Raw genomic sequence first — 27,512 nt, 5'->3', positions numbered from 1 at the left:
CGACAGATGAAAGGATTCAATGGAATCAATTCAATGGAAAGGATTCTGGAAGAGAATACAATGCTGAATAAAGTCGTAGTTTTTGTTATTTTTGGACCAAAATGTATTTTCGATGCTTCGAAAAATTCTAACTTAACCCACTGATGTCACATGGACCACTTTGATGATGTTTTTATTACCTTTCTGGACATGGACAGTCTGCCGTACATACATTTTCAATGGAGGGACAGAAAGCTCTCGGACTAAATCTAAAGTATCTTAAACTGTGTTCCGAAGATTAACGAAGGTCTTATGGGTTTGGAATGACATGAGGGTGAGTCATTAATGACATAATTTTCATTTTTGGGTGAACTAACCCTTTAAGTAAGCAGATTTGTGAATTTTTAATATACCGTATAATCATTTTGTAAGCAGAGAAAGAATGTTTCATTTGTAGATATTAATTTTGGTTATCGTGGTTCAAAGTTCAATTTTATTTAGATGCATTAGAAGGTCTGTCATTTAGGCCTGGTTTCACAGACTAGGCCTTTGTTCAATTAGGATATTTAAGTAGCTTTTATAAACGTACACTTGGAAAACAAGAAGAAGAAAAAAAAACCATTACTTGTGTGCATCCTGAGACAAAACAGTGGAGTGGCACTGACATATTTTAAGATATGTCATTACAAGTTGCTTTCAGTTAAAACAGTTTAAACATGCATTTTAGTCTGAGACTAGCTCAAGCTTTGTCTGTGAATCCTTTGGTGTCATTTCTGGTTTATTATGGCAGTGAAACAGAGGGTGTGAGTGTTGCTATACAATTTGTAAAGTGACTTTTACTTTGTTATAAGTACTGATTCTTCTTACGTCAACATAACACAATGAAGTTTGACACAATGTACCACTTTAAACTTTGCAAAACACAGATTAAAAGTGCATTCAGCAATTCTCCTAAATTATGGCCTTAACTTTAGGCAGAATGTCGGTTGGTAATGGCTTTCGGAGGGCAATCCACCACATGCGTTTAAACTCAGTGAAAGGACAAAGATTTTATAACACCACCGTTTCAAAAGAAGAGAGAAGCAGCGGTAACTCAGGTAACGTTAAAGTTATGGTTATAACCGAGTTTCCGTTTCTTGTCAGTAGAGGTCAGTATAAACTTGCTCAACTTGAGTTTGTTTTACAAAACTCATTCTGTCGTCACTGCCAGAGATTCTCTTGAGAAGAAGTCAGTCAAGTCAAGTCAAGTCAAGTCAAGTCAGTTTAATGTATAGCGCTTTTCTCAGTGTAGCCTACGTTATTTCAAAGCAGCTTTAAAGAGAGAGAGAAAAAATGCAATAACAATGTGTAAAATTCCACAAGGTCTTAATTTAGTAGGACAATTTAAAAAAAAAAATGCTCTGACGGAGAGACGAGGTCGGAATGGAAGTCAATGAATGGAGGTGATGAATGAACTTTTGTGGACACTGCTTGTCACATAATATAATGACTTAAAATAATTAAACAAACAAACAAATAAATAAATAATACAGTGACTTCATGTCTGCTAATCTTCAACATGTTTGGCGTGACATATAGCCTACTTACTTTGAAGTGAACTATATTTTGGGTCCACAAGACAAGAGTAGATCAGTCACAGACAATTTTGACCACCTGTCCGCGGCACATTAATTTAGACATTGATGGTATTGACGCGAACAGCTTCAAATAGAACATCGCGTGTTGTATCTCGAAATCAACATGGCGTGAACGCAGCATAAGATTAGTGTCCCCCTGTAGGAGGGGGCTCTGATGTTCACTATCTGCTGCCCAATCAGCGGTGACTGTGTACACTGTGCGTTGCCATTGAACTTCAGCTACAATGGGTGAATAACTTTGTATAGGCCTAGTAGTTTATTTTCAACAGAAATCCAGTTTTACACATAATGTCAGTGATGTTACTGAATGTGCTGTGCATGTGGTTAGAAACTAAATATTATGATTAGCTGGCCAGAAACATTACGACCTTATAGTTTGATATAACGCTTAATGATATATTTATAAAATAGGCTATGTATTCAATATTTAGCGAGTAGAATTCTTAAAAACACAATTCACATAGGATATAGATTCATAGGATGTTGGTATTATACTAAAATAATATTACTACACCATAACATGTTTAGTATTCCTGAATGTACTTTGACTTTGATCTGTTTGTTGTTCTGTATTGAAATTCAATAAAAAAGTGCAATGTCGTCAGTGTTGCCAGGTCCGCGGTTTTCCCGGACCTGGCAACACTGATTTTTCACTTTTACTTCACTACATTCCAAACACATGTAGTCTAACTACGTTTTACTGTACTACATTTCATAAATAAAAGGATTTTTTTATTTTGTTTTTTCCTTTAGTGTAGTACTTCAGTACATTAAAAATTTTGTACTTTCTTATTTGTACTCAAGTAAAACTTTAGTAAAAGTAAGAAAGTACTAGATTTCTGAAATGAAATTCAATATGAAATATAGTGCAGTTAAAAATATAATATTGTGCTTTGGAATGTTGTGAAGTAAAAGTTTTCCAAAGAAAAACACTCTGATAAAGTACAGACACTTGAAAAATGTACTTAAGCTGCAGCACCCCCTAGTTTCATGGAATTGTAAATGCAACGCAAATTTTTGTTCATTTACATTTATTCATTTTCAGCATGTAATAAATTATTTGTAATAAACACTTTAAGTGGGCTATTAAAACGTGTTATTTATATGTTAAATTATGTTTTTTAAAACATATGCGCAGAGTGTGACGTTATTTTGTGACCGTTGCAGTTTGCATAGAAAGAATTCTACTCAGCGCAAGTCCACTTTCGGTGTTGTGTAAGTTAGGCAGGTATTTTGTGCTCATTTTTATTTCCTATCGCTGTGCAGGATCTTTTATTGTATATGACAGAAACAGCTCAATAACCCTTTTATTTAAAGGCTTAATCTATGTCCCGTAGACGGTCCATTGCATTACGATTGCAAGCAATGTCAAAAATGTGATTAAAGTCAAATGCCCCGGTGTGTATGCTGTTCAAACTAGTGCTCATTGATACGCTTGTTGTACTTTGTGGAGTTTTGACGTGTTTTAGGGGCCGTTGAAATGTCGCACAGCCGCGCCGCTTTATCCTCCTTTCCACAAGCGCTTGCGCTCCCGTGGCGTCTGTCGTTTCTATGCAACCGTGAACTGCACTCTCCACAATGACGAGGAAGTATCAGCAAAGGATTAATTGATTTCTAGCCCTTGCATTAGCTTTATTACTATATATATTTATGGAGATGAGAAATAAAACCCCGTTCTGTATAGCTATGATCAGCAGTTCGGTTGAGCTTTCGATGTTGTTATGGAAAGGCTGAAGCTGATCGGTTGGTTCTCGTCACATGACCTGTGGTGCGCTTGTGGCATTCTGAAAAGTTGAGATGTTTTCATCTCGCCGCTCAAATGTGAACACCCCCCCCCCCCCCGCCCAAAAAAGCAACAACAACAACAACAACAAAAAACACAGCACCCCCTACCTCAAACGTCTTCCGCTCCCCTGCTTTTATTTTGGGATAGTTTTGAGTAGCATTTGGGCGGGTTTTGTTGTGAAAACCTGGCAACCCTGAATGCCTGTTCTGTTGCCCACTTTCAGTGTAGACCTTGTAAACGGCATGAGATTGTTTGATGATTTATTTATTTAACAATAAGACAGTAGATTAATTAATGAATTAAATCATCATCTATGAGAGAAAGGTTGTGTATAATCATGAAAAAAAAAAATGATTTTCTTGTTTTGCAGAACCTATACGTTGTCCTTGAAAGGCATTTGTACACATCAATAATGAGAATGTCATTGCATTGCATACATACAAATATTAAAGTAAATATGACTTATTTTAGAGAAAGTTAACACATGCACACTTTTCTAGCAAGACATTTCACAAAAGAAAGTTTTTTTTAAGTTTTAAAATAATAAATTGTAGACGTTTAAAATAAATGAACCTTGTTTTAATATTTTATCTAATGTCTTAAGTGTCCAAATGCATGTCACACATTTTTATTATTATTATTATTATTATTATTTGGCATCTTTTATTGTTTTAAAGACTCTATCTACTGTATGTACCTGCAAAAAGATTAATCCTGCTCAAGTGTTGTGTTTCCTCTCATAATTGTGGCAGGTACAGGTGGGACGGTGGTTTCTGAAAGGAGGGGTGTGGTGATGGTTATTGGGATTAACCGTCCTGAAGCGCGTAATGCAGTAAATCGAGAGACTGCTCAGAGACTGACTGAGGAGCTCACAGCCTTTGACAAGGACAACAGCCTTCATGCGGCAGTGCTTTATGGAGTCGGTAAGTTCTGTTACACACTACTGTGACACATTGTGAAAAAGTGGACTGACTTTAGTGCAGTTTGATGGTTGGTGGAAAGAATACAAATGTCGTCTGATTGATCAGTAAAACAAAGAATAGTTTATAAATGCAATTTCCCCTAATTTTTTCCAACTTCTGCTGTGGAATTTGTATTGTAGATATTAAATGTTATTTGGTTATGTCTAAAGCGTACTAACATTTCCTTAAAAATTTGCGGCCTTCATATACTAAAAGCTGTTAAGTCTTGACTGAGTGGGCAGCACATGACTACAAGAGTGCTGTGTTATGTCAAAGCCTGTGATGACAATATTACCACGCTGAAAACAATTATCTCAGGCCATCAGATTGGACACCCTCAATAGAAATAATTTGTTCAACCTGGATCAACCATCCCTACTCAAATTTCCTCAATCACCTTTATCATGAGTTAAATGAGAGGTTTTGCTTTCTCTCACACTCTAAACCTGGATCCCAGCCAGAGGACCATCTGCAGGTGAATTGAACACAGCAGATAACATTACATAGACAACAACATGTGTGATGAAAGTAATTGCTTGAGTTTGAAGAAGTGTCAGAGTTAATTATGGCCACACAAGAACTGCCTTATTTGTGTTAACATCTACTGTATCTCAGACATTTAAATGGACATTAAAATGCAATTGAGCACATTACACAAGCTGACTTACTGGTCTAGTCCATTAGGGAGCCATTAAGAAAATTGTGTCCATGGCATGTTCGCATTTCAGCTAAATTATGAATAATTGCTCGTTCGAGCAGATTTGTTCAAGTACACTGAAGGACTGTTTTAACTGGTAACTTTTCACTGAAGTTTAAAATGACTTGTAATTTGCATGTTTTCCCTGTGAAAAGCAAGTGCGCTTATTTATTTTGAATGTACTTAAAATATTTAAAGTATATTTAAAAAAAAATGTACTTGTCTTGCAGATAATATAATATTAATAAAATAAAAGACTATACACTTTGCAGTGTAATTACGCAATAAGAACTGAGTGTTATAAGAAGGAGGTTTGGCAATAAGAAGGTTTGGTGTTAGTTACTTGTAATTATGAATAATTTACCATAGTAAATACATGTAATGTGTAACAATGATGCATTAAAATAAAGTGTTAATTAAAGTGAATATATTTTAAATGTGCTAAATTGCAACTTAATCATTACAAATGTGTAATTAAAATACAGGGCATTTAAATGCAAGTTTCAATAGAAATGAGATTAAAGTGTATTTTAATTTACCATCAATGCTTGTCAGAACATTCGGCAGTAGGCTACACTTTAACCATATTTGAAAAACAACAGAATTATGAAATTAATACACTTAAGTCCTACTTTAGTGGGTCAGCTAATTGCAATTAATATAAATGTAAACTATAATACATTTTCATTTAATTGAAAGTGTACTTGTGAAAAAGAAGTGTGCTTCTTTTTTACAAGGGTTGCTTTGTCTTTACCAACGAGTATGTTATCAGATTAGTCATGTAAATTTCTTTTCATACCTAATTTAGAACTTGAATTCATGTCAAAATACTAATATAAGGATAGAGCATGAATAGCTGAACACATGAAAGTGATTCTCATGCTATGATGTCTGACTTTCATGGTTCAATCTGCTTTGTTCTATAATTGAGTTGTTTGTTTCAGGAGGGAATTTCTGTGCTGGATTTGATCTGAAGGAGTTGGCCCATGCTGGTTCCCTCAAACTGGAGCAAGATGTCCGCTGTAATCCTGGTCCCATGGTACAGAGTGGTCATTCTCAGATGCAGTATGCACATTAAAGGGATAGTTCACCCAAAAATGAAAATTATCACATGATTTACTCTCCCTCAAGCCATCCTAGGTGTATATGACCATCTTCTTTCAGATGAACACAATCTTATATATTTAAAAATATCACTTACTTTTATTATGGATTTTTTTTTTTGCTTCAAAATGTGGCCCCCCATTCACAACCATTATAAAGCTCGGAGGAGCAAGGATATTTTTAAATATATCTCCCATTGTGTTTGTCTGAAAGAAGTTGGTCATATACACCTAGGATGGCTTGAGTGTGAGTAAATCATGGGATGATTTAAATTTTTTGGGTGAACTAATCCTTTTGTACTAAAGGAGTTATATAATACATTCCCTTTAATTCAGCTTGTAATATTATAACTAATAAACATTTCTTGCACCAAAAACAGTTTTACATGACCCTTTTCCACCCTCTCTGAGCCTTAAGACCTGTTCACACAGATTTTTGTATTTGCTATGGTGAGACAACAGAGACAAGAGAGTTGGTTTCTGTCGCTTAGCAAAGTAGTCTGTTCATGAGCACCACCAAATTGTAGTTTTTCGTAATATCAACAGATCTGGGTAAAAAAAATTTTGGTTGGCCTGCTTGATTTTGCAATGAAAGGAGATTAGAACACCTCTCTGTAAAAAAATAAAATAAAATAAAAATCCATTCACCACAATGTTTGTGTCATATGGTGTTAGGGTTCAGGTTAGTAGAATAAGTTGACATGTAGTTGCAAAGTTACTTATAGTCAGTAGAATGTCTGTTGGGGGTCCATCAAAATAAAGTGTTAGCAGATATTAAGAAGACAGTCTTATACTCTAATGACAGGTTGTTCACATGTAGTTGCAAAGTTGCTTATAGTTAGTAGAATGTCTAAAGTGGGCCATCAAAATAAAGTGTTACATAAAAATTAGATGTGTTGTGGCTGACCATCTTCTTCACATGTGAAATGAGTAATGTGTCACGTGAGCGACAGAGACCATGGACAACTACCAACAGTAGTATAGACTGCGAAGCTCGTGATACTTTTGGAAACACCTACTAGTAAAAGCGAGTTAGCTACTTCCAGTGATTCCTTCACTGTCACTGTAAATGTCTTTCATAGTGGAGGGTTGAGTGTACTGTCACTAAAGTCTATAAACCTACAGCTTGGATATTTAGAACAGCAATAAACTGATGTGTGTTGTTTGCTGTAGGGTCCGTCTCGTATGAGGCTCTCAAAACCCTTGATCGCAGCAGTCAGTGGGTATGCTGTGGCTGGAGGTCTGGAGCTGGCACTGCTGGCTGACCTGAGGGTGGTGGAGGAGAGCTCCATCATGGGCATTTTCTCCCGCAGATTTGGTAGGTATTGTAATGTTATTTTACATTGAGGTGTTATTTTGTTTAAAGTCGAGGGGTGCAGACATTTCTAACTAAATTGCATTATTTATTAACTGCACTAAGCCTCAATTTTTTTACAATCTGCTGAAGAGTTGTTTCTTTTTTATTTTTATATACAATGACAAGAAAGCATCATAGAAAAACCATGTTTTTTTTATTTTTTTATTATTTGGACCAGCACTATAGTGATATATACCATGGTACTAAATAGGAGTGTGCTATATGTATAGTTTAACAATGTGGAAGCTGATGCTATTGAGTTTGTCACTCACTTTGCAAAAAACAAACAAACAAAAACTCGCTTTGACAGTGCACACTTTCACTTTGTGTACAGTGTAGTGACCCCAAAATTCAATATGGAGCAAAATTGCCCATGTATGAGTTTTTGTGCTTTCCAAATATCAGCACAATTCCAAATGTGATATTGATTTTATACAGTAGTTCAATAAACTAAGTTAATATTGCGAGTTACATTTTTAACACAATATTGTCTGTTTTTGCTCTATTTCGCCAATGAAAATACAAAAATAATTTTATATTTCAATATTCAAAAGGATGAAATCACTGCGCTCTACCGACTCTACTGGGTGCGTAGATCCATGAAAAAAGTTTTTTTTTTTCAAGAAAAAAACTGAAAAATACACACTCCTTTTTCCTTTCTTTCTTTCTTTCTTTCTTTCTTTCTTTCTTTCTTTCTTTCTTTCTTTCTTTCTTTCTTTCTTTCTTTTTCACACACACATACAAAGCAGACGTTTCAGGCAATATTTCAATATTCAAGATATTATTTTTATAACATTAATCTATAAGCATTATTTATGCAATTGCACTGTAAATGCTGCTTTGGATTCAGCTTCTGTGCCACTTATGCAGTGCAAAAACGGATTTTGTTACTTTTGATTTAATGTAAAAGGTAACACTATGGTGTCTTATTCTAATTGAATTTTTTGGTTAAATGTAAGAATATAATAAAATGATGATGCAGAAATCTAACAAGGTAAAAAAAAAAAGCCCTTATAAAGTTAAAAAATGCCCATTTGAGGTTGCACATATCACCCCTTAATTGAAAAACTTAATTTCTGTCACTGTTGTGAACTAACCACCACACAGAATATGAAGAATATGAAAAGCTTGGAGAGTCAGCTGTCATGACAGGCCTAAACCAGCCAGTGTACCAACACAATAACACACTCAGAAAAGTATTGTCTAAATATCATTATCAACAAAATTCCAGAAAATATTGAGAGATATCATTTTTTTTCAATATTGCACACCCCTAGTATTAAATGATTACCATATTCATGAACCATTATATATCTGATACATTACACTACAGTGATACCAGCAGAGTACTGTTTTGATGTCTACTGAATACTGTAAATGGCTCTGTTATGATTGATAAAATGTCAATTTCAATCCAAACATAGTCGGTGAATTAAATCCTGTGCTACTAAAATATTGCAGACAGACTAGAAACTACCTAGAATGAGAAAGAGAAATTTGATGCAGTTTCATTCTGAGTGTACTAGTTTCTCTATGCTACAGATACAGTATGACCACAGTGTGTATAAATATGCCAGCAGTGCTATAATTTACTGCCAGGAACTGATTTTTCCAGCTGCTCGTTTAAAACATAGAGCCATCATCATGACCCTCTCTCTTTCATTAAACCAAGCATCCGGGCATTGCCCGCATGTGCCTATGAACCCATTCCTCAGACTGTCTGCCTCTCTACTGCACTCGTGCCACCCAGGAAGACCTGACGACTGCTGTCTAGAAGTCTTTAATGGCACTCTACAGTAATGATTAGTGCAAATGTTTGTGTAATTTTTAGTGCTGCAGAGCATTTTGTGGTGTTTGCTAAGACATTCATCAGTATTAGTATTGTTCTTATTTAGGAATTTTTTCAAACCTTTAACCCACAGTCATCATGTTTTCAGGCCATTTCAATTTTGATTTAGACGTGACATAAAGTGGTGATATCTAAGTGGGTGAGTTGTTTACTTGCTTTTTAATTACTCTTCCTATTAATGGCATAATTTTGTTCATTCAGACCGATTTGCGAACGTGCACGAAAACAAGAGGCATAACCATATCATAACCAGTCATAGCTTGATGGAGGCATTGTCTCCTCTCACGTGACTTTCTCCCATTCATTCTCAGTTAGCCCACACCAAACCCACGGCATGCGTTAGGGGGTCCGTTAAAACTCAATGGGCTAAGGGGAGGCAAGAGACGCAGACTCCCGCTGTAACTTTACTTGCTGATGTCGGTGTTGGACAGTGTTACTTTCGAAAAATTAGTGATTTATACACTTTTAATGTCACATTTTATAATTTTTTTTTGTAATATATATGATTTTCTCATCAATTTTTTTGAGGAGGCACTGCATCCCTTGCCTCCTCAGAGGAAATGCCCCTGCCTACTATATAGTAGGGAAGTATGCGATTTCGGATGCAGCCGAAATTGTCCTTGAATGTCTGGGTTTTATCCGAACCAAGGGCTCAATTGCTGAAATTGACAGCTCATATCCTTGTTGAACTTGTAATTACAACTCTGAGAGCTCCGACTTGTACCACCTGACCACTGCAACATAATGTGAAAATACTCAGCTTCAGCATTAGAATATAGTTAAGTAGCTAATTATCTTGTATTATACTAGAAGGCTGTTGAATGCTTGATTCTGATTGGTTGACCAACATTTTAAGGCATGCAGTTATTTTATAGTATGAAGCTATGAAGTAGTTCCAGGTCTGTAGATCACATTCCAGTTCCATATTACTTTGCCAAATTATTTCAGTTAATTACAACAACAAATGAACAAAAGTAAACAAAAGGATACAAATGACAAACAATTTCCATGTTTTACCTACTAAATTTCCTTTTATTATCTAGAAAGCATGCTTTGTCCTCTTGTCCTTTCTCTCTCTCTCTTTGCATGCACACATACTATACACACATACATGCACATAGAAATGTATTGTCAGCACTGCCTGCGATCAACTTTTTCTATAAAATAGTTCACAACTGAAAAGCATACATGACATTTCTAGGTAGTGAGGTGGTAAACACTGTTTTTGAAGCAGTTAAACTTATAGTTTGGTCTTACAGTTTAATTCCATGTTATGGAATTAGCAGTGGAGGCTTGGGATGAAATGCCTAATAAATTTGTTATACAGTTTTAATGACAAAACACCTGACTAAAATCTTGAAATAAAACATCTAAACAATGTCTTAAGCTGTGGAAACTATGAGCTAGGCAGTATAAATGATTGTGGTCCGGCCTGTGGTCAGTTATTGCTTACATATTGCTTACATGTTTAATAATTGTTCAAATTGACAACTGTTAGTGTATTATTAACACAAGATTATTTTGAAAATAATCAACATGAACAGCTCAGAGTCTGGGTTGTCATCTAGTAATGAACCTTAAAATCCTAAAAACATTAGTAACCACATAGCAACACCTTAACAACCTCACAGAAAGATGTTAAAAACTACTTAGAACCATAGCTTTCTATACATATCTATACGTAGTTACTTCATTCAACTGCTCCAGACACTTCATCACGTCATTTCAGATGCTGACGTCACTCAAAGTAAAAACCACTGAGAGTTTTTCAGCATGCCACAACATTGCGTTGTAATTTCATAAAGAAATGTGATAATCTTTCACAAGTCTGAGAATGCTTATAACCACTGCTTATAAGCTAAGAGCAATTTGGCTGTAAGGTTCTTTGATGATTTTTTTTCTTTCTTTTTTTTTTTTTCCACATGCAGAATCATCTAACATTAATTGTAAACTCATTTGCTGAAGTCTGTTGCATTGACATTTTTGCATTTGGCAGACACTTTATCCAAAAGTGACTTACATTGCAATCAAAGTACACATTTTATCAGTTTTTTTTTTTTTTTTTTTTTTTTTTTACTGGGAATTGAATTTATGACCTTGCTGATGCTAGAGCAATTCTCTACTTTGTGAGTTACAGGAAAGGTTGAGTTACAGAAGTATTGTAGTTAATAGATATACATATGAATAAGTAGGGTTGCAAAACACTGTCAAATTGCTCACAAGTGCTCAGGGACCAGATTCCAATATGGCGAAAGGCTTACGTATAGCTGCCCATAGAAACAGTCCCAAATGAGGCAGTTACGTATACATATCTATGCTCAGAACAGCTAAGCCAGCACATAGCAACCTACACCCTAGCAACTGCACAGCAATATTCTAGTCTACATACCACTCAGAACATCTTAGTAATTGCATAGTAACTCCTTGGAAACCACCCACCACCCACCCTATCAACCACAAAGAAACTTGTTCTAACATACTCAGTACAGCTTAGCAACCAACAGCAACATCCTTAAATTGTGGAGGTAACTTTTGCATGGACAGACACTATACATTTTTTCCAGAAAATCTTATTTCTGAAATCATGAGTGAATTCAATAGATTACATATCTATAGTCGCATTACACTTCTGATTGGAGCATGTAGCATGTAATTCACTTAACTTACCAAAATACTTTGTCAACACATTTTTTGTGTTGCTTTTGCCGCACATTGGTTCCTGTGGCCATTCTGCTATGATCAAGTTTAAATGAGAACTATCATTTGGAGAATATTTCTCCCAGAACAAGGCTAAGCACTCTGACACTACCCACTTATTTCCTCTGAATTTTCCTCACTCTCTCCTGTACTTACCCCACAGTGCACAGCAGGCCCTTAAACACCATTCATCTCACATAATAGACGTCTTGGCCACCATCACTGGAAAAGGGTTTATTTTAACATCCTGCTTGTTGGTTTTATTTTACCTAATCTTGTTTTGGCAAGTTTTAGGGCTTTATTTTAGGGCTGTGTTTGGGAGACCAAGATGGGAACAGCCTAGGGGAATCCCTCATGGTGAGAGACGAAGAGAAATATATGAGAAAGAGATGGGAGGGTGGGGGAGGCAACCCTGGAAAAGGAAAATATGCTACCAAAACTTACTGAAATCTCTCTGATGTGGCCAAATACTTCCTGTTGTGTCTTCAGATACAACATTGAGCCACTAAACTGAAAGAAACAGCCCTGAATGTGGACAAGCCATTTAAGTGAAGTTATACACATTAAATTCTAAGGGAAATATTGTTTGACAGAGTACAAAGTTACATAGTCTTTAGAACATTGACTCTATTTACTTTTTTAATACACATTCCTGGTCTTATTGTGCACAATTCATCAATGCATGTTATACCAAAGAAAAACAAAATGTTTTTTTGTAATAACTTTTCATTTAAATGTAATAACTTTCTCCGCCTTTAAATCGACCTTCTTTTTTTGTTGACATCCACTTTAGCTTATTAGGCATTGCAGGTAATTTGACAAAAAGTGTTACTACTGGGATATATCAAAATGTCATGTCCTGATTTTCAGTCTTCATATCCCCAGTCAAATAGTGTGTTCCAGCAGAGTCTGGATGGGAATTTTACAGAAACTTCACATTCAGGTCTGATTCCATTATTGTAGAGGAGAACACCCACTTTTCAAGATCCAGTTTTTTTTTTTTTTTTTTTTTTCTCTCTCATTGTATATTAATTTCTCTTGGATAGTTTGGTCCCAGCTCAAATGAAATGCAGTACATTTATCAGGGAACAGAAGATCTGTGAAATCTGAGTTTATCATTTTAAGAGGCCCTAACTGCGCATGTTGTATCTTATCCAACAGCCCAGGTGGTCAAAGCTGGTTGTTCTGAATGCAATTTCCATTCGTCCACCTCAGCAGCTGCCAACAACTGAAATGACTCGACCTTTCTCAGATTTTACAGACATTCTCTTTCAAGCTTCAGATCCTTCCTTGGCTTTATAATGCTTGGACTCAGAGATGCAGATTTCATCAAATACATTGAAGGATTTGACTAATCTTGAGAATGAAAGATGTGTACTCATTTCCTGAGCATCTTCATTCATATTTAGTTGAATAGCTTGAACTGAAATGAACTAAATTGCAGGTTTATTTAGAAATATAATTAAGGCTTTGTATCATGGTCATGTTTCCGAATTCACAGATAGGTAGATAAGAGCTTAAAGCTTAGTGTCCTCATTTAGCTGTCTAAGTTTGTGTAATTGTATATTTGTGTGTACGTGTAAAGGTTGTTTCCTGAGCTCTAGTGTGGTAGTGTGGTGTAACACAGCATTACCCCAACACCATTGTGTGTGCAAGCTTGCATCATAGGCTTTGTTGGGACTTTGATGTTCTGTGAATACCAGTATCACCAGCATAAACTCACACAGGAAGACATAAAAGTTCAACCGCAGGCTCAGGCTTACACAGACAGATCCATTCATTCAGTCAAACACCTGAGGTGAACTGAAATCACCCAGGTGCTAATGCTGGACTACTGACATGGAGTCATTCAGTGATTTCTGTAAAACCATTGTACCACTTCAGTGTCTCTTGTGCGTGTGTGCGTGAGCAAGAGGTCTTTGTGCAATAGACCTTATTCACAGCAGCGCCATCTTTGATGGGAATTTAATGGGAATGAAAGTGAGGCTGTGAGGGATAGACATACACCTCTTCAGTGGGTTGTACTATTATTTTAATGTGTTTTTGGATTGTTTTGCTGACGAAACTCTGCAAAAATGTTTTTCCAAGAAATTTCAGTAGACAAAAAACTCCAGACAACATGAACTGTGGAAAAAAAAAACTGATCTTGGAGCTTTTTAAAGCAGATGCCATTGAAAACACGGTAAGTCTATTCGTCACAGACTCACTTTCATACCTGTCATGGCGCTGCTCTGAATAAGGTCTGTAGTGAAGGTCTGAGCAAGATAGACTGTCCTGCAAAAAAAAAATGACCCTATAGGTTGTTTTTCAAGCACCTTATTACAGCCTATATTTACGTAAGTCATGTGCCCTCTAGCTGGCGTAAAAATAATGACAGTGCACGTTACGTCTGTCGTCATGAAATGACGTATGACTGTCGTTACCGATCAAAATGCGTGTTCATTTAAATGCAATGTGTGGACCATTTGTCCTATTTCCATTTAGCAAAACTCATTTTTTTATTAATGACTACACCCACCCCACCCATAAACCTACCCTTAGTGATTTATAGTGCATATACACTTTGAGCACATGCGTTCCCTGGGATTGAACCCACGATCGCATGATCACATGATTGCATATATGAAGCAGATAAAAGGGAACTATGGAGCCCTGCACATGACATGCAAGAAAAAAAATTAAATCGTGCACACGATTTTCTATTTCATTCCCTCGATTTATAAATTGAGGGAACGAAATATGCACATGATTTATAAATCGAGGGAACGAAATAGTAAATCTTGCGCATGTTTTAGTAAATCGAGGGAACGAAATAGTAAATCGAGGGAACAAATTAATAAATCGTGTGCACGATTTAGCATACTATTTTTTTCCTGCATGTCATGTCCGGGGCTCTGTAGGGAACAATGCATTAAAATGAAAGTGTCCTGTTGTCGATAGGGGCGCAACTTTAGCAAACGCTCCTATGGGTTGTATTTCAGGGAAGTGACAAATGAACTATATAGGCGTATTGGTTGGAGAACATGTTGGGGCGTGTTGGCTGAGAGTCACATCATGTTGACCAATCTATGTGCTTGCAATACTACTAGTGTCATAATGGTGTATGCACACTAGAGTTTACTCTAGCTACGTTTAAATGCAACCTAATAATTCACTTATTATCGGATTGATGGCTTAATCAGACTGATCACCTCCTTCAGTCCGAATGAGCTCAATCCATATACTTAGAACAAGCAGTTTTATGTTTGGTGATGGGGATATGCCTATCCCAGGAACTGCCATGGATGAATGGCCGGTCCATCACATGTCTAACACATACAGACATGGCTATCACAGTCTCACCCATACCTGCAAGCAATTTACTGTCTCTAATTCACCTATCCTGTCTTTGGATTGTGAGGGAAACCGGAGCACCAGGAGGAAACCCTTGGCAAAAGAGAACATCCTCTACACAGAAAGACCTCCTGGCTCACCGTGCCACCCTCAAATTAATCAAATTAATTTTGATCTGATTGAAATGGATGGTGTATATCTTAATATGTTTATCAAGAATAATTTAAGACTTGGAAGCCCTTGGATCTGACAACTTTCTCAATCAGATTAAAAAAAAATCTTGTTCATATGCGCATTGCCATTATGTTTACATAAGTTGCGTTCACACTGCCAGCTACTTTGTCACTGCATGTCGACAGTGGCTGGTGGTTAGGTTGCTAGTGGACAAACGTCCACTACTGATTGCCTATTAACATCTATGAATGACATTCATGGTGGATGTCATTCCATTGTTGGTGAAAGTGCAAGCATCTGGGTTCACAAAACAAGTCCGGTTCCAGCAGTACTTCAGACTTGACAGCACCTAATTTTGTGGGTCTAAATATAAATCATAATATAAAATATAAAAAAAATATAAAATCATGCGTTTACTGAACCTGGTCGATTTTATTATTTTGATCAATTTAGATGGCATTATACAGTATATCACGTTTAATTCAAATAGATATTCTCTTGTAATGGCTGTCACTCCCAAAAGTCAAACGGATGTGCACAGGTCTAGGGTACATAGAACTGTCAGAAATCTGAAATCGGATTGGATGTATTCGTATTGACAAAAATGAGAGGATGTAAACATGCATGTTGTAAACATGCATGTTGTAAAAATAAATGTAGCAAAAATATATCACTGGGGCATTACCCTCATAGGTGCATATTTGTACCTTAATTTCCCTTAAAGGCAGCATATATAACTGTTTTATACTTCTCAAGGTACTGTGCTCTCAAGGTATTAATATGCACCTTTTAGGGTTGTAGGGGTAAAAGTACAAAATATAATGCACCTTTGAGGGTACTTCCCCACTGACCCATAAACATGCATTTTTCTGACCTTGTATGTCAGAGAATCCCTTGCAGCATTTATTAAAATAGAGCAAGGACATAGAGGAACAATGCAGGGTTTGTGAAAGTGCACTGTATCTTATGACCAAAACTTTTGCTGCAACACGCTCTGACATTGACATCCACTGACTAATGAGAATTTCAGATCCAATTATGCTTTCCAAAGTCCACTTTGCTGTATTTCCGCTTGATTTCAAATGGACCTGGCTCTTTCTACACCCTCAAAATCACGAGAAAGAAACCAGACTTCAACTGTTCTTTATGAATATTGGTGATTTGTGGCTAATTAAGCTAATTGAGTGACTGTGACTGCTGGTGATGAAACAAAGTTGAACAGAATTGCAGATGAGCAGTGAACTGGTGAGTGTAGAAAGTGTCCAGTACAGCAACCTGCTGACTCTGACAGTGTAATTAATAAAACACTGAATGTTCCTTGATTATTCTTTTGGGTTCTTTCATTTATGTATTCTACATCCTGCCTCTGCTTTTTAGATTTTATAGACACATCTTCTGAAACGGATGCACCTCATCATGTCTGCATGTTTGCAGATGTATTAGAGATGGAGGACTGACACTTTGAACGACAGACTTGAGTAATGAGGTAAAGGAGCAGAGGAAATATGGAAGGATGTGCTCACTGACAGAAACTCCCTCCTACCTCAGCTCAGGCTGCCAGATGTGTAGTGTGTTGGACTGGAGGACATGTGATTGGTAGCAGATGTATCCACTCATTATCTCTCACCCTCTCAAGCCACTATGAATAAAGCTGCATTATTTCCATAACCCGTTACAATAGGGGTCTCATGGTTTTGGGAGAAAATATCCTTTCTACAATGTGCTAGTAATGATGCTAGTTTGAATTGGCAGAGGTAGAGAGAGCTCTCTGTGCAGAGAGATTGCTGGTGATTATACATGTATTCAGGACCCCTTGTGTGTGCAAGTGTCTCAATAAGTGAAGGTAAAACAATGGCCTGCGTACATTTTCATAATTCACAGAACATTTTATTTGGGTTGCACTCAGTACTTAATTTGAGCTAGATCCTGCTGGTTCTTGTTCCAGAAAGTGTCAGATTTTTGCATTCCGACATTAGTTTTTAAACAGTCTGGCAATATTTGGTGACAGCTTACCTTATTGCAAGATAATTATTTCCATATAATAGTATGAAGACAGCAAAACAATGGCTAATATTATTATACTTCCAAGCTATATTTAACAAAAATCTAAAATAATCGAGAACTCTAATCTACAAATTAACTCAGACTTCAAAGCTTAATTTTAAATCTTATTTTAGGGGCTTAATTAAAACAGCTCATGAATATGAATTAATTATGTGACATCACATTTCCCCAGTTTAATTTAATCAATATTTGTGATTTATATTAATATCCAAATTATATCTGCAGTATACTTGATATTATCAATAAAAGTGATTTAAATCAATTTAAAAATTTTTAGTAAAAATATTAATAAATTTTAACTAATTGTAATGAACTGCTCTGAGACTTGAAGGTTGAGGATCCAAAAGCAGTATTTATTCAGAGGGTAATCCACAATCGTAATCAAAAAGCCAGGCAAAGGTCAAAACACAGGTGGACAGTCCTAACAAAGATAAAATCCAGGGCACATGCAAAAACAGGGGAATCCAGCGATGATGCAATGAAACCAAAAACCAAGACACTGAAGAAAACAAGATACAAAGGCTCAGAAATGCAGTAAATACAGGCATACAGAAGATCTAGCCAACTATGGATCCAGCAGTACATCTCATCTGCCTACATCAAGGTAATCGTACCCTCGAGGACCACATTCAAAGCTTTCTAGACATTGCGTTTTTATCTGAGCCTTTGTATCTTGTTTCTCCTGTGTCTTGGTTTTTCGGTCTCATTATTTTATCTCTGGATTTCCCTGTTTTTGTCTGTGCCCTGGACTTTATCTTTGCCCACTCTGTGTTTGACCATTTGACTGTCTTGGACTTAATTGTAGATTACCCTCTGAATAAATACTGCGTTTGGATCCTCAACCTTCAAGTCTCAGAGCAGTTCATTACACTAATACTTTGGTCACCTATATATAGTACATACCTAATTTATACAGTACCTTTCAAGTTTTTTTTTTTTTTTTTTTTTTTTTATGTTTTTGAAAGGCGTTTCTTATGCTTACCAAGGCTGCATTTATTTTTATTTTTTGTTTTCTATTTTAATATATTTACAAAAATTTACATTTTTGCTCATCACAAAGCTGAATTTTCAGAAACCATTACTCCAGTCTTCAGTGTCACATGATCCTTCAGAAATCACTTTAATATGTTGGTTTGGTCCACAAGAAACATTATTATTACCAATGTTGAAAACAGTTGTGCTACTTAATATTTTTGTGGAAACGTTGATCATTTTTTTCAGGATTCTTTGATACATAGAAAGTTCAATAGAACAGCACTTATAAAAATATAAATATTTCATAACATTATAAATGTTTTTACTTGCTAAATAAAAGTATTATCTTTCAAAAAAATATATATATATCTGACCTCAAAAGGTAGCGTATATCTGTGTGTGTTCATAATTCTCCTTCTTCCAGTTAATCCTATGTCTATTATCCTCTTTCTGTCTGTCTCACACAGGTGTTCCATTGATTGATGGGGGTACTGTGAGATTGCCTCAGCTGATTGGTCTCTCTCGAGCTCTAGATCTCATTCTCACAGGCAGACCGGTGAAGGCGCAAGAAGCTTTAACATTTGGTCTGGCAAACAGAGTGGTGCCCGATGGCCAAGGTACACATACAGTATGCCCTGAAACTTGCTTTAGCATGATGAAGCAATTGAAAATCATACACCACTTGGAATACATTTTAACCATGTTGAAGAAATGTCATTGATGGTGTCTTGCTTACAAAAAAATGTGTTTGACGGTGTTAATCCTGAGTATGACTTGGGAAGTTTTAATATGCGAAAGAGCAAAATAGATTTGTAGAGTGTAACGTTCAGGTTCACTGACGAAGAAGATGATGAGGGTGGAGGGATGGAGTGCAGCAGATGGCCCTAAAGTCCGTGGCGGAAGTGGTGTGATGACTGACCAAGTGGACTGCCCCAATCCAGAACAAGGTCTTTAGGGTCTTGTCGTCGAGGGGGCTGGTGACGGCAAGGCAACAAAGTTTTTAACAAAAGAAAAAAAATCATGGCTCTCCTGAGCCATTATAATAAATTGCGCTCTTACATCCATCTTTTTTTGGGTCCGGTATTTTGTAATGCCCAGTTTCAATGACAAAGAAGAAGAAGATGAGGGAATATGTTCACAAGGTTTAATATAATAATCCAAAGCTATCATGCAAGACAGCGTGTAAACATAAACACAAACAATACCGGACATTGAACTAAACACAAACAGGAACTTAAATACACAGTGATGACGAACTAAATGATGATCAGCTGTAATGATGAGTTAGTGTCCATGGTGATTGATGAGTGGCGGGAAACTAGAACAAAGGAACACATGTGACGAGTGAAAACCAAAACAAACTGAACATGAGAACACTGACCCTGAGAACATTGGGGGAAATGTTTTAATTAACCAATTGTTTTGTTTCAGAAGACTTGAAATATGGATTCTTGTTGTATGGATTTTTCTACAAGTCATAAGGACTATTGCAATGCTTTCAGAGTGCTCTTATGATATTGTTCTATACTATATGTGTCAGGGTTCTGTCACTTCGGTCTAGTTAATTTCTTGGTTTTGTGACAGAGCTCTGACACTCCCGTTCTTGTCGTGTTTTTGTGTGAGCGTACGGTCTCGAGTGTTCTCGGGGCCGTGCGCTCTCTTGTCTGCGTGCCTTGTTTCATGTTGGGAGCGTGGCGTTCGGATCCCGGCACTCGTGTCTAGTTTGGTTTCGGTTTCGTGTCGGGATTCGGACACTCGCGCTCCCAGTCCTGTCTTTATTGTGAGCGCACGGTTTGTGTGTACTTTCACTTGCCGTGCGCTCTTGTCTCATGTTTTGTGTAGCACGTGGTTTTCCACCTGCCGCGTGCTTTCATGTTGTGTTTTTGTCTTGTGTTGTGTTAGCACGCAGTCTGTGTTTCACGGGCTGCGTGCTCTCATGCTGTCTCGTTTTGTGTGAACACGTGGCTTATGAGTTTTCATAGTCACGTGTTCATGTCTCGTCTTGTGTAAGCACATGGCTTGTGATTTGTCTTCATTGGCCATGTGCTTGTGTCTTTGTTTTGTTTGGTGTGAGCACATGGCTTGTCATGTGTTTCTTTGTGCCATGTGCTCTCATGTCTATTGTCTTGACCCCGCCCATCTTGTTACCTGATTATTGGTTGATTTGCCCCACCTGTCCTCCCTCGTTACCTGCCTTGTTTGCTCTCCTATTTATTCTCCTTGTGTTTGCAGTCCTGTGCTGGTTCGTTGTCGTTCTTCATCGTATGTTTCCCTCGTGTCAAGTCAAGTCAAGTCAAGTCAAGTCAAGTCTAGTCTAGTCTAGTCAAGTCAAGTCAAGTCAAGTCTTGTTTTCCCCCTTGGGGTAGTTTTTGTTGTGTTTTTGTTTTTATTTTTATTATTAATAAAAAGCCCTCTTCCCTGCAATTGAGTCCTCGCTCCTTCCACCTTTCAAAAACCTGACAGAACGAACCAGCCAACATGAGGACTCAGCGGAAGAAGGGTTTGCACCGTCCACCAACCTCCACTGTCTCCAGCCCTCTTTTCCAGCGCATGCTCCAATTTAAGATCCTGAGCTCCCTCCGTCAGGAGGGGACTGACCTGAGGGAGTTTGCTGTGGAGTTCAGTGGAGCTGCAGAGGGCCTGGAGCTCAACGACACAGCACTCAAGGACCTTTTCAATTATGCCCTTGATGTACCCCAGAGCTGGTGGGCGATGAGGGGCCTGGATCATCTGACTTTTGGGGAGTTCGTGGATTTCCTCGATTGGAATGGGAATCCTCCTGTTACAGATTCCCCAAAGGGGTTCATAGAAGCTGCAGCGCTCCCGTTGGCGGTGGAAGAAGCTGCAGCTCCCGCAGAGGTGGTTGAGGATGCTGCAGTGTCCTCGGAGGCAGCTATTTCCAAGCCATCACCTCGTTGTCGTAAGCGGAGGAAGAGAAGGAAGGCTTCCTCTGACTTAGAGCCCGCTGTAGGCCCGGAGGCCTTCCCAGAGCCCGCTGTAGGCCCGGAGGCCTTCCCAGAGCCCGCTGTAGGCCCGGAGGCCTTCCCAGAGCCCGCTGTAGGCCCGGAGGCCTTCCCAGAACCCGCTGTAGGCCCGGAGGCCTTCCCAGAGCCCGCTGTAGGCCCGGAGGCCTTCCCAGAGCCCGCTTCAGGCCCGGAGGCCTTCCCAGAGGCCGCTGTTGGCCCAGAGACCTTCCCAGAATTCCCTAGTCCAGTGGTCCCAGAGGAAATAGAGCCGCAGGCTCTCCCAGTCAGTCCTGTCATGGCCAAGAGGGCTGTCTTCGCCTTTTATGTTTTGGCTGTTCTGCGTGCCTGGAGAACGCACTCAATTTCTTTTGACCACGGACCAGTCTGCCAGCCCGAGCCCACTACCATCCCTGATACGGCCACGGAGGCCGCCACCGAGCAGCCCGCTGCCATCCCTGATACGGCCACGGAGGCCGCCACCGAGCAGCCCGCTGCCATCCCTGAGACGGCCACGGAGGCCGTCACCGAGCTGCCCGCTCTCCCTGATACGGCCACGGAGGCCGTCACCGAGCTGCCCGCTCTCCCTGATACGGCCACGGAGGCCGTCACCGAGCTGCCCGCTCTCCCTGATACGGCCACGGAGGCCGTCACCGAGCTGCCCGCTCTCCCTGATACGGCCACGGAGGCCGTCACCGAGCTGTCCGCTCTTCCTGATACGGCCACAGAGGCCGTCACCAAGCTGTCTGCCCTGCCGGCGCCAGTCAAGCCGTCTGCCCTGCCGGCGCCACCCGAGCGCCTTGCCCTGCCGGCGCCAGTCAAGCTGTCTGCCCTGCCGGCGCCACCCGAGCGCCTTGCCCTGCTGCCGCCTGCCAAGCTGTCTGCCCTGCCGGTGCGTCCCCAGCGCCTTGCCCTGCCGGCGCCACCCGAGCGCCTTGCCCTGCCGGCGCCACCCGAGCGCCTTGCCCTGCCGGCGCCACCCGAGCGCCTTGCCCTGTCGGCGCCTGCCAAGCGGTCTGCCCTGCCGGCGCCACCCGAGCGCCTTGCCCTGCCGCCGCCTGCCAAGCTGTCTGCCCTGCTGGAGCCTGCCTGGATGGTCCCTCCAGTACCGCCCTGGTCCTCAGCCAGGACCCCAGACCAGCTGAAGCCCCCCTGGTCTGTCCCGCCGGTCCCGCCCTGGTCTGTCCCGCCGGTCCCGCCCTGGTCTGTCCCTCCGGCTCCTCCTTGGCCCTCAGCTGGGACCCCAGACCTGCCTGAGCCTCCCTGGCTCAACCCTCCCGTCCCTCCCTTGTTTCTTTTAAAGACATTTTGATCCGGTTGTTTTGTTTTGCTGGCTGACTTGGCTCCCCTCCCTCCCTCCCCTCTTTGTCTTTGAGTATTGATGTTCTGTTGTGTTGTCTTGTTGGTGTGTTTTTGTCTTGTGTTGTCATGTTTGTCTTGTGTCCCTCGTAGGGACGCCAGGTGGCGTCCCTTTAGAGGGGGGTAGTGTCAGGGTTCTGTCACTTCGGTCTAGTTAATTTCTTGGTTTTGTGACAGAGCTCTGACACTCCCGTTCTTGTCGTGTTTTTGTGTGAGCGTACGGTCTCGAGTGTTCTCGGGGCCGTGCGCTCTCTTGTCTGCGTGCCTTGTTTCATGTTGGGAGCGTGGCGTTCGGATCCCGGCACTCGTGTCTAGTTTGGTTTCGGTTTCGTGTCGGGATTCGGACACTCGCGCTCCCAGTCCTGTCTTTATTGTGAGCGCACGGTTTGTGTGTACTTTCACTTGCCGTGCGCTCTTGTCTCATGTTTTGTGTAGCACGTGGTTTTCCACCTGCCGCGTGCTTTCATGTTGTGTTTTTGTCTTGTGTTGTGTTAGCACGCAGTCTGTGTTTCACGGGCTGCGTGCTCTCATGCTGTCTCGTTTTGTGTGAACACGTGGCTTATGAGTTTTCATAGTCACGTGTTCATGTCTCGTCTTGTGTAAGCACATGGCTTGTGATTTGTCTTCATTGGCCATGTGCTTGTGTCTTTGTTTTGTTTGGTGTGAGCACATGGCTTGTCATGTGTTTCTTTGTGCCATGTGCTCTCATGTCTATTGTCTTGACCCCGCCCATCTTGTTACCTGATTATTGGTTGATTTGCCCCACCTGTCCTCCCTCGTTACCTGCCTTGTTTGCTCTCCTATTTATTCTCCTTGTGTTTGCAGTCCTGTGCTGGTTCGTTGTCGTTCTTCATCGTATGTTTCCCTCGTGTCAAGTCAAGTCAAGTCAAGTCTAGTCTAGTCAAGTCAAGTCTTGTCTGTTTTCCCCCTTGGGGTAGTTTTTGTTGTGTTTTTGTTTTTATTTTTATTATTAATAAAAAGCCCTCTTCCCTGCAATTGAGTCCTCGCTCCTTCCACCTTTCAAAAACCTGACAATATGCTTTCACTGTATGAAAAAGAGCAGTGTAGACATTCTGCAGTATCTCTTTTTGTCAAGTCCCCTTTATTTATATAGGGCTTAATACAATACAGATTGTTTCAAAGCAGCTTCACAGTAATAAATGGAAAATAACAGAATCAATGATGCAAACTTCAAATATGAGACAAATTCAAATTCTGCTGTTAAACATCTATAAAAAGACAATAGTTTCATTATTCAGCTCAAGTCACTATGTAACTGTGCAAAGTTCATTGTTTATGAAACAATACAACAATGCTATTATTCAGCTCAATTCAGTTCAGTAACAGTGTCGATGAACAAACATGGTGTGATTTATGATACCAGGCTGTATCTTGAGTCATATTTGTAGATTGATATTATTCAAACATTTTGAATCCAGCACCTTCTGCTTAAAGATTGGGATATGTCACACCAGCATTAGATGGAAATGGAAGAGTTGTAGTCGGTCCCGCAGGTTTAAACCTGAAGGTAGAGCTGCCGTTGGTAATACTTTATTTCGATGGTCCACTTTAGACATTCTACTAACTATAAAGCTCCTTTCACACAGCACGTTGATCCCATAAAATTGCCATAAAATTGCCAGAGTGCCTTCTGTGTAAACGCAAACACGTCCCGGGATTGATTCCGGAATGGGGACCTAGTAACATTGCCGGGATCAGTCTCGGAATGCGCCCTGTGTGAACAAAATCCGTAATCAATACCGTAAGGGTCGTGTCATAGTGATGAGGCTGAATCTGAGATAGTTCAGCAGCTTGCGGAATGGTATGCGATGCGCTAGTTTATGATCGAATCAGAAAAAAAATGCACGAGCGTGGTTTCTCGCAAGAGAAATTACAGATTATAAGCAAACTTAAGATGCTGTGGAGACTTTACACATCACATCAATTACACGTCTTTACGGGATTTAGAACAGAACGCACACTCAGATTCCAGAAAATCACTTTCAGTGTGAATGAACCAAAATCAAACGATCCCGAGACACATTATCAGGGTATTTTCCGGAATCTCTGCTTAAGTAACTTTGCGGCTGCATGCCAATTAACTCTCATTAGAGTATTAGTAGACTGTCTGCTTAATATTTCCTAACACTTTATTTGATAACAGGCACATCCTGTTTACATCTGTTATTAAGATGCGTTTTGGTCAATCGGATCACAAGGGACAAAGGAGACACATTCCCATCTACACCTGGTGTTTTAATCTGTCTCTTTTGTCCACTTTTAACCACTTCTATCTGGATTTCTTTGAGGGAAGGGGCTATGGGTGGGTAAATGTACGGGCTTTTTCAGATCTTTCGATCTAATGGACAAAATAAGCTCACAAAATTTACATATGAACGCGACCGGAGATGACGGAAAAACACATAGCAGTAAAACAGCAGGTGAGTCCATGCTGTCTTCAATTAAAGTCCGATCTTCAGAGTTTCTGAGCTTTGGAGAAAAACAGCAAGAAATTTAGAGTTAGTCAGTTAGAAATCAGGAATGGTGAGAGAACATTGTGCTTGGTATGTTTTTCTTCTTTAAACCAAACTTGGGTCTTCAGCTGACAAAGTTTAAATCCCATCTGGCTAGCCCACTTCCCATAATGTTTATGCATTAGGTCAGTAGGTGGAGAGTAGGCGGACTTTTGTTGCTGTTTCACACGCATTCGACCACCAGCGTCTACACTACAAAAGCAATCTGGTCAAATGCGTTTTCGACAACCTCTGGAAGTGGTCTAAAGTGGATAAGCTCAAAACATTTTAGACATTTACACCTGTATTTAACATCGTCCACTTGTGATCTTAATACCAGGTGTAAACAGGGCCTACTGTACATCAACTAAATCCTATTTCAGTCTACCAATGAGTGTTAGTTGACATGTAGTTTACTTATAAATAACAGAATGTCTAAAGTGAACCATTGAAATAAAGTGTAACCCTGCCATTTAGCCAGTAGTAGACAATTGGCATATCAGTGGTTTTTAGTGCTTGTTAAAGACTTTAGTTCAATCTTAGCTGGTCCTTTTAGTGACCAACAGAAGAAAGTCAGTCATATATGTTTATAACAACGTGATTCCTTTAGACTGTATCTGTTTTTCAACAGCATGTCAGTGCATCTTTTGATTCTGCACTGTATATGTGTTGTTATCTGACCACTATGTGAGTGTTTGCATCTTTTATTCATCCACAGTAGAGTTCCCTTGAGGATGTTAGCAGATAAAACTAATGTAATGTGACCGCAATTCACACAGTCACAGTCAGGTTAGATGAGATGAGCTCAAAGCTGTTTAGATACCGTTAAAGTAAGCACTTCAATTTCAAAGCGAGTCATTCAAGTGGACTTTCCATAAGAGATCTGGACAGAAGCCAGAGCTTTCATGTGCTACACAGAAGGACAAAATGAGTCCATATCAGAAGGAAATGAGTGATTATATGGAGGTCACTCGAGGTCACACATTAAAGTCATCATGAAATGGAAGTTGTGATAGTCTGGTGTTTATTGTGACCTGTCTGTGTTTATTGTGACGTATATCTGAGTGAAATGGCTTCTTGAACAAGAAAAAAATAAGTGATTTCTTGGCGAATTTAAGGTCAGCAAAAAAATAAATAAATAAATAAATAAAAATTGGTCAGGGGTGTCACATCTACCGACTGTTTTTTCTGTCAGAGGTCTGTTACACTCACCAATTAGGAACGTTCCCAATTTGGCATGTTCACTTCTAACAATCAATCTGTGTGTGTTTGTTTTAGCACTTGAAGTGGCTCTTGAACTTGCCGAACAGGTCAGCGCATTTCCGCAGCTCTGCCTCCGTGCCGACCGTAACTCCGCCTACCACGCTGTCTTTGACTCCTCCTCCTTCACCCAGGCCATGCAATATGAGATGGACCATGGTCTGCCAGTCATTCCAGCTGAAGCAGTCACTGGAGCAACAAAATTCAGCTCAGGTGTTGGGAGAGGAGGGACGTTCTCTAAGAGTAAACTGTAAATGGACAGATGAATGGAAATGAGTCAGTATGTGTAACTATATAATACTGTTAATTTTACAGTGAATTACAGGTTAGAGTCTATGATGGACTGTTTCTTTGGTCCAGTCCAGGTCTGGGTTACGATGAAGCTTGCACATAGGTCTCTACTAATAATATTGTCCATAACTTGTAATTAAACCTTTGTTAAATTATGTGTTAGTTTTTCATTTTAAAGCTTGTAAATCATGAGAATGTGCATTTGTAAATTTACCTCAGATCAAGTTCTCATTATTAGTGTTTTTCTTATATTGCGAATCAAATGTATTAAAGATCATACTGAAAAAAATTTAGTGAAATGTGAGTGCTTTCCTGTGCAAAATACACTGCTATGAGTGGGTGTTTACTGGCTAAAAATCAAAAGAGCCCATCCCCAAGCTCTATAATATTCTGCCAGGTTAAACATCCAAATTTAGTTTGCTTAGACATGTAAAAGCTCACCTTTTCTCAACAAGCTGCACAATTTGATGCACCATTCATTTCTGGAGCACAAATTGGACATGATATGTCTAA

At 39.4% G+C, this 27,512-nt stretch overlaps 1 protein-coding gene across 5 annotated transcripts; it reads left to right on the top strand.

Moving 5' to 3' along the window:
* Window positions 1-860: 860 nt before the first annotated feature.
* On the top strand, window positions 861-27,301 carry zgc:101569 (uncharacterized protein LOC449822 homolog). 5 transcript variants are annotated; one of them, XM_048174295.1, is made up of 6 exons: window positions 861-1,076; window positions 4,161-4,325; window positions 6,006-6,100; window positions 7,338-7,482; window positions 19,081-19,230; window positions 26,727-27,301. In XM_048174295.1, the coding sequence occupies exons 1-6, from the start codon at window positions 938-940 to the stop codon at window positions 26,960-26,962; spliced, it is 930 nt and encodes a 309-aa protein (XP_048030252.1). In that variant the 5' UTR covers window positions 861-937; the 3' UTR covers window positions 26,963-27,301. The 5 variants fall into 5 exon arrangements, with proteins under 5 accessions (XP_048030252.1, XP_048030251.1, XP_048030253.1 ...); XM_048174294.1 differs by having other exon boundaries at window positions 862-1,076; window positions 4,155-4,325; window positions 26,727-27,300; XM_048174296.1 differs by lacking the exon at window positions 861-1,076 and adding an exon at window positions 1,397-1,421 and having other exon boundaries at window positions 4,155-4,325; window positions 26,727-27,300.
* Window positions 27,302-27,512: the final 211 nt, after the last annotated feature.

This window comes from Megalobrama amblycephala, linkage group LG22 (genome assembly GCF_018812025.1).
Source record: "Megalobrama amblycephala isolate DHTTF-2021 linkage group LG22, ASM1881202v1, whole genome shotgun sequence".
Lineage (NCBI taxonomy): Eukaryota > Metazoa > Chordata > Actinopteri > Cypriniformes > Xenocyprididae > Megalobrama > Megalobrama amblycephala.
This window is presented reverse-complemented; position numbering and strand designations above follow the sequence as displayed.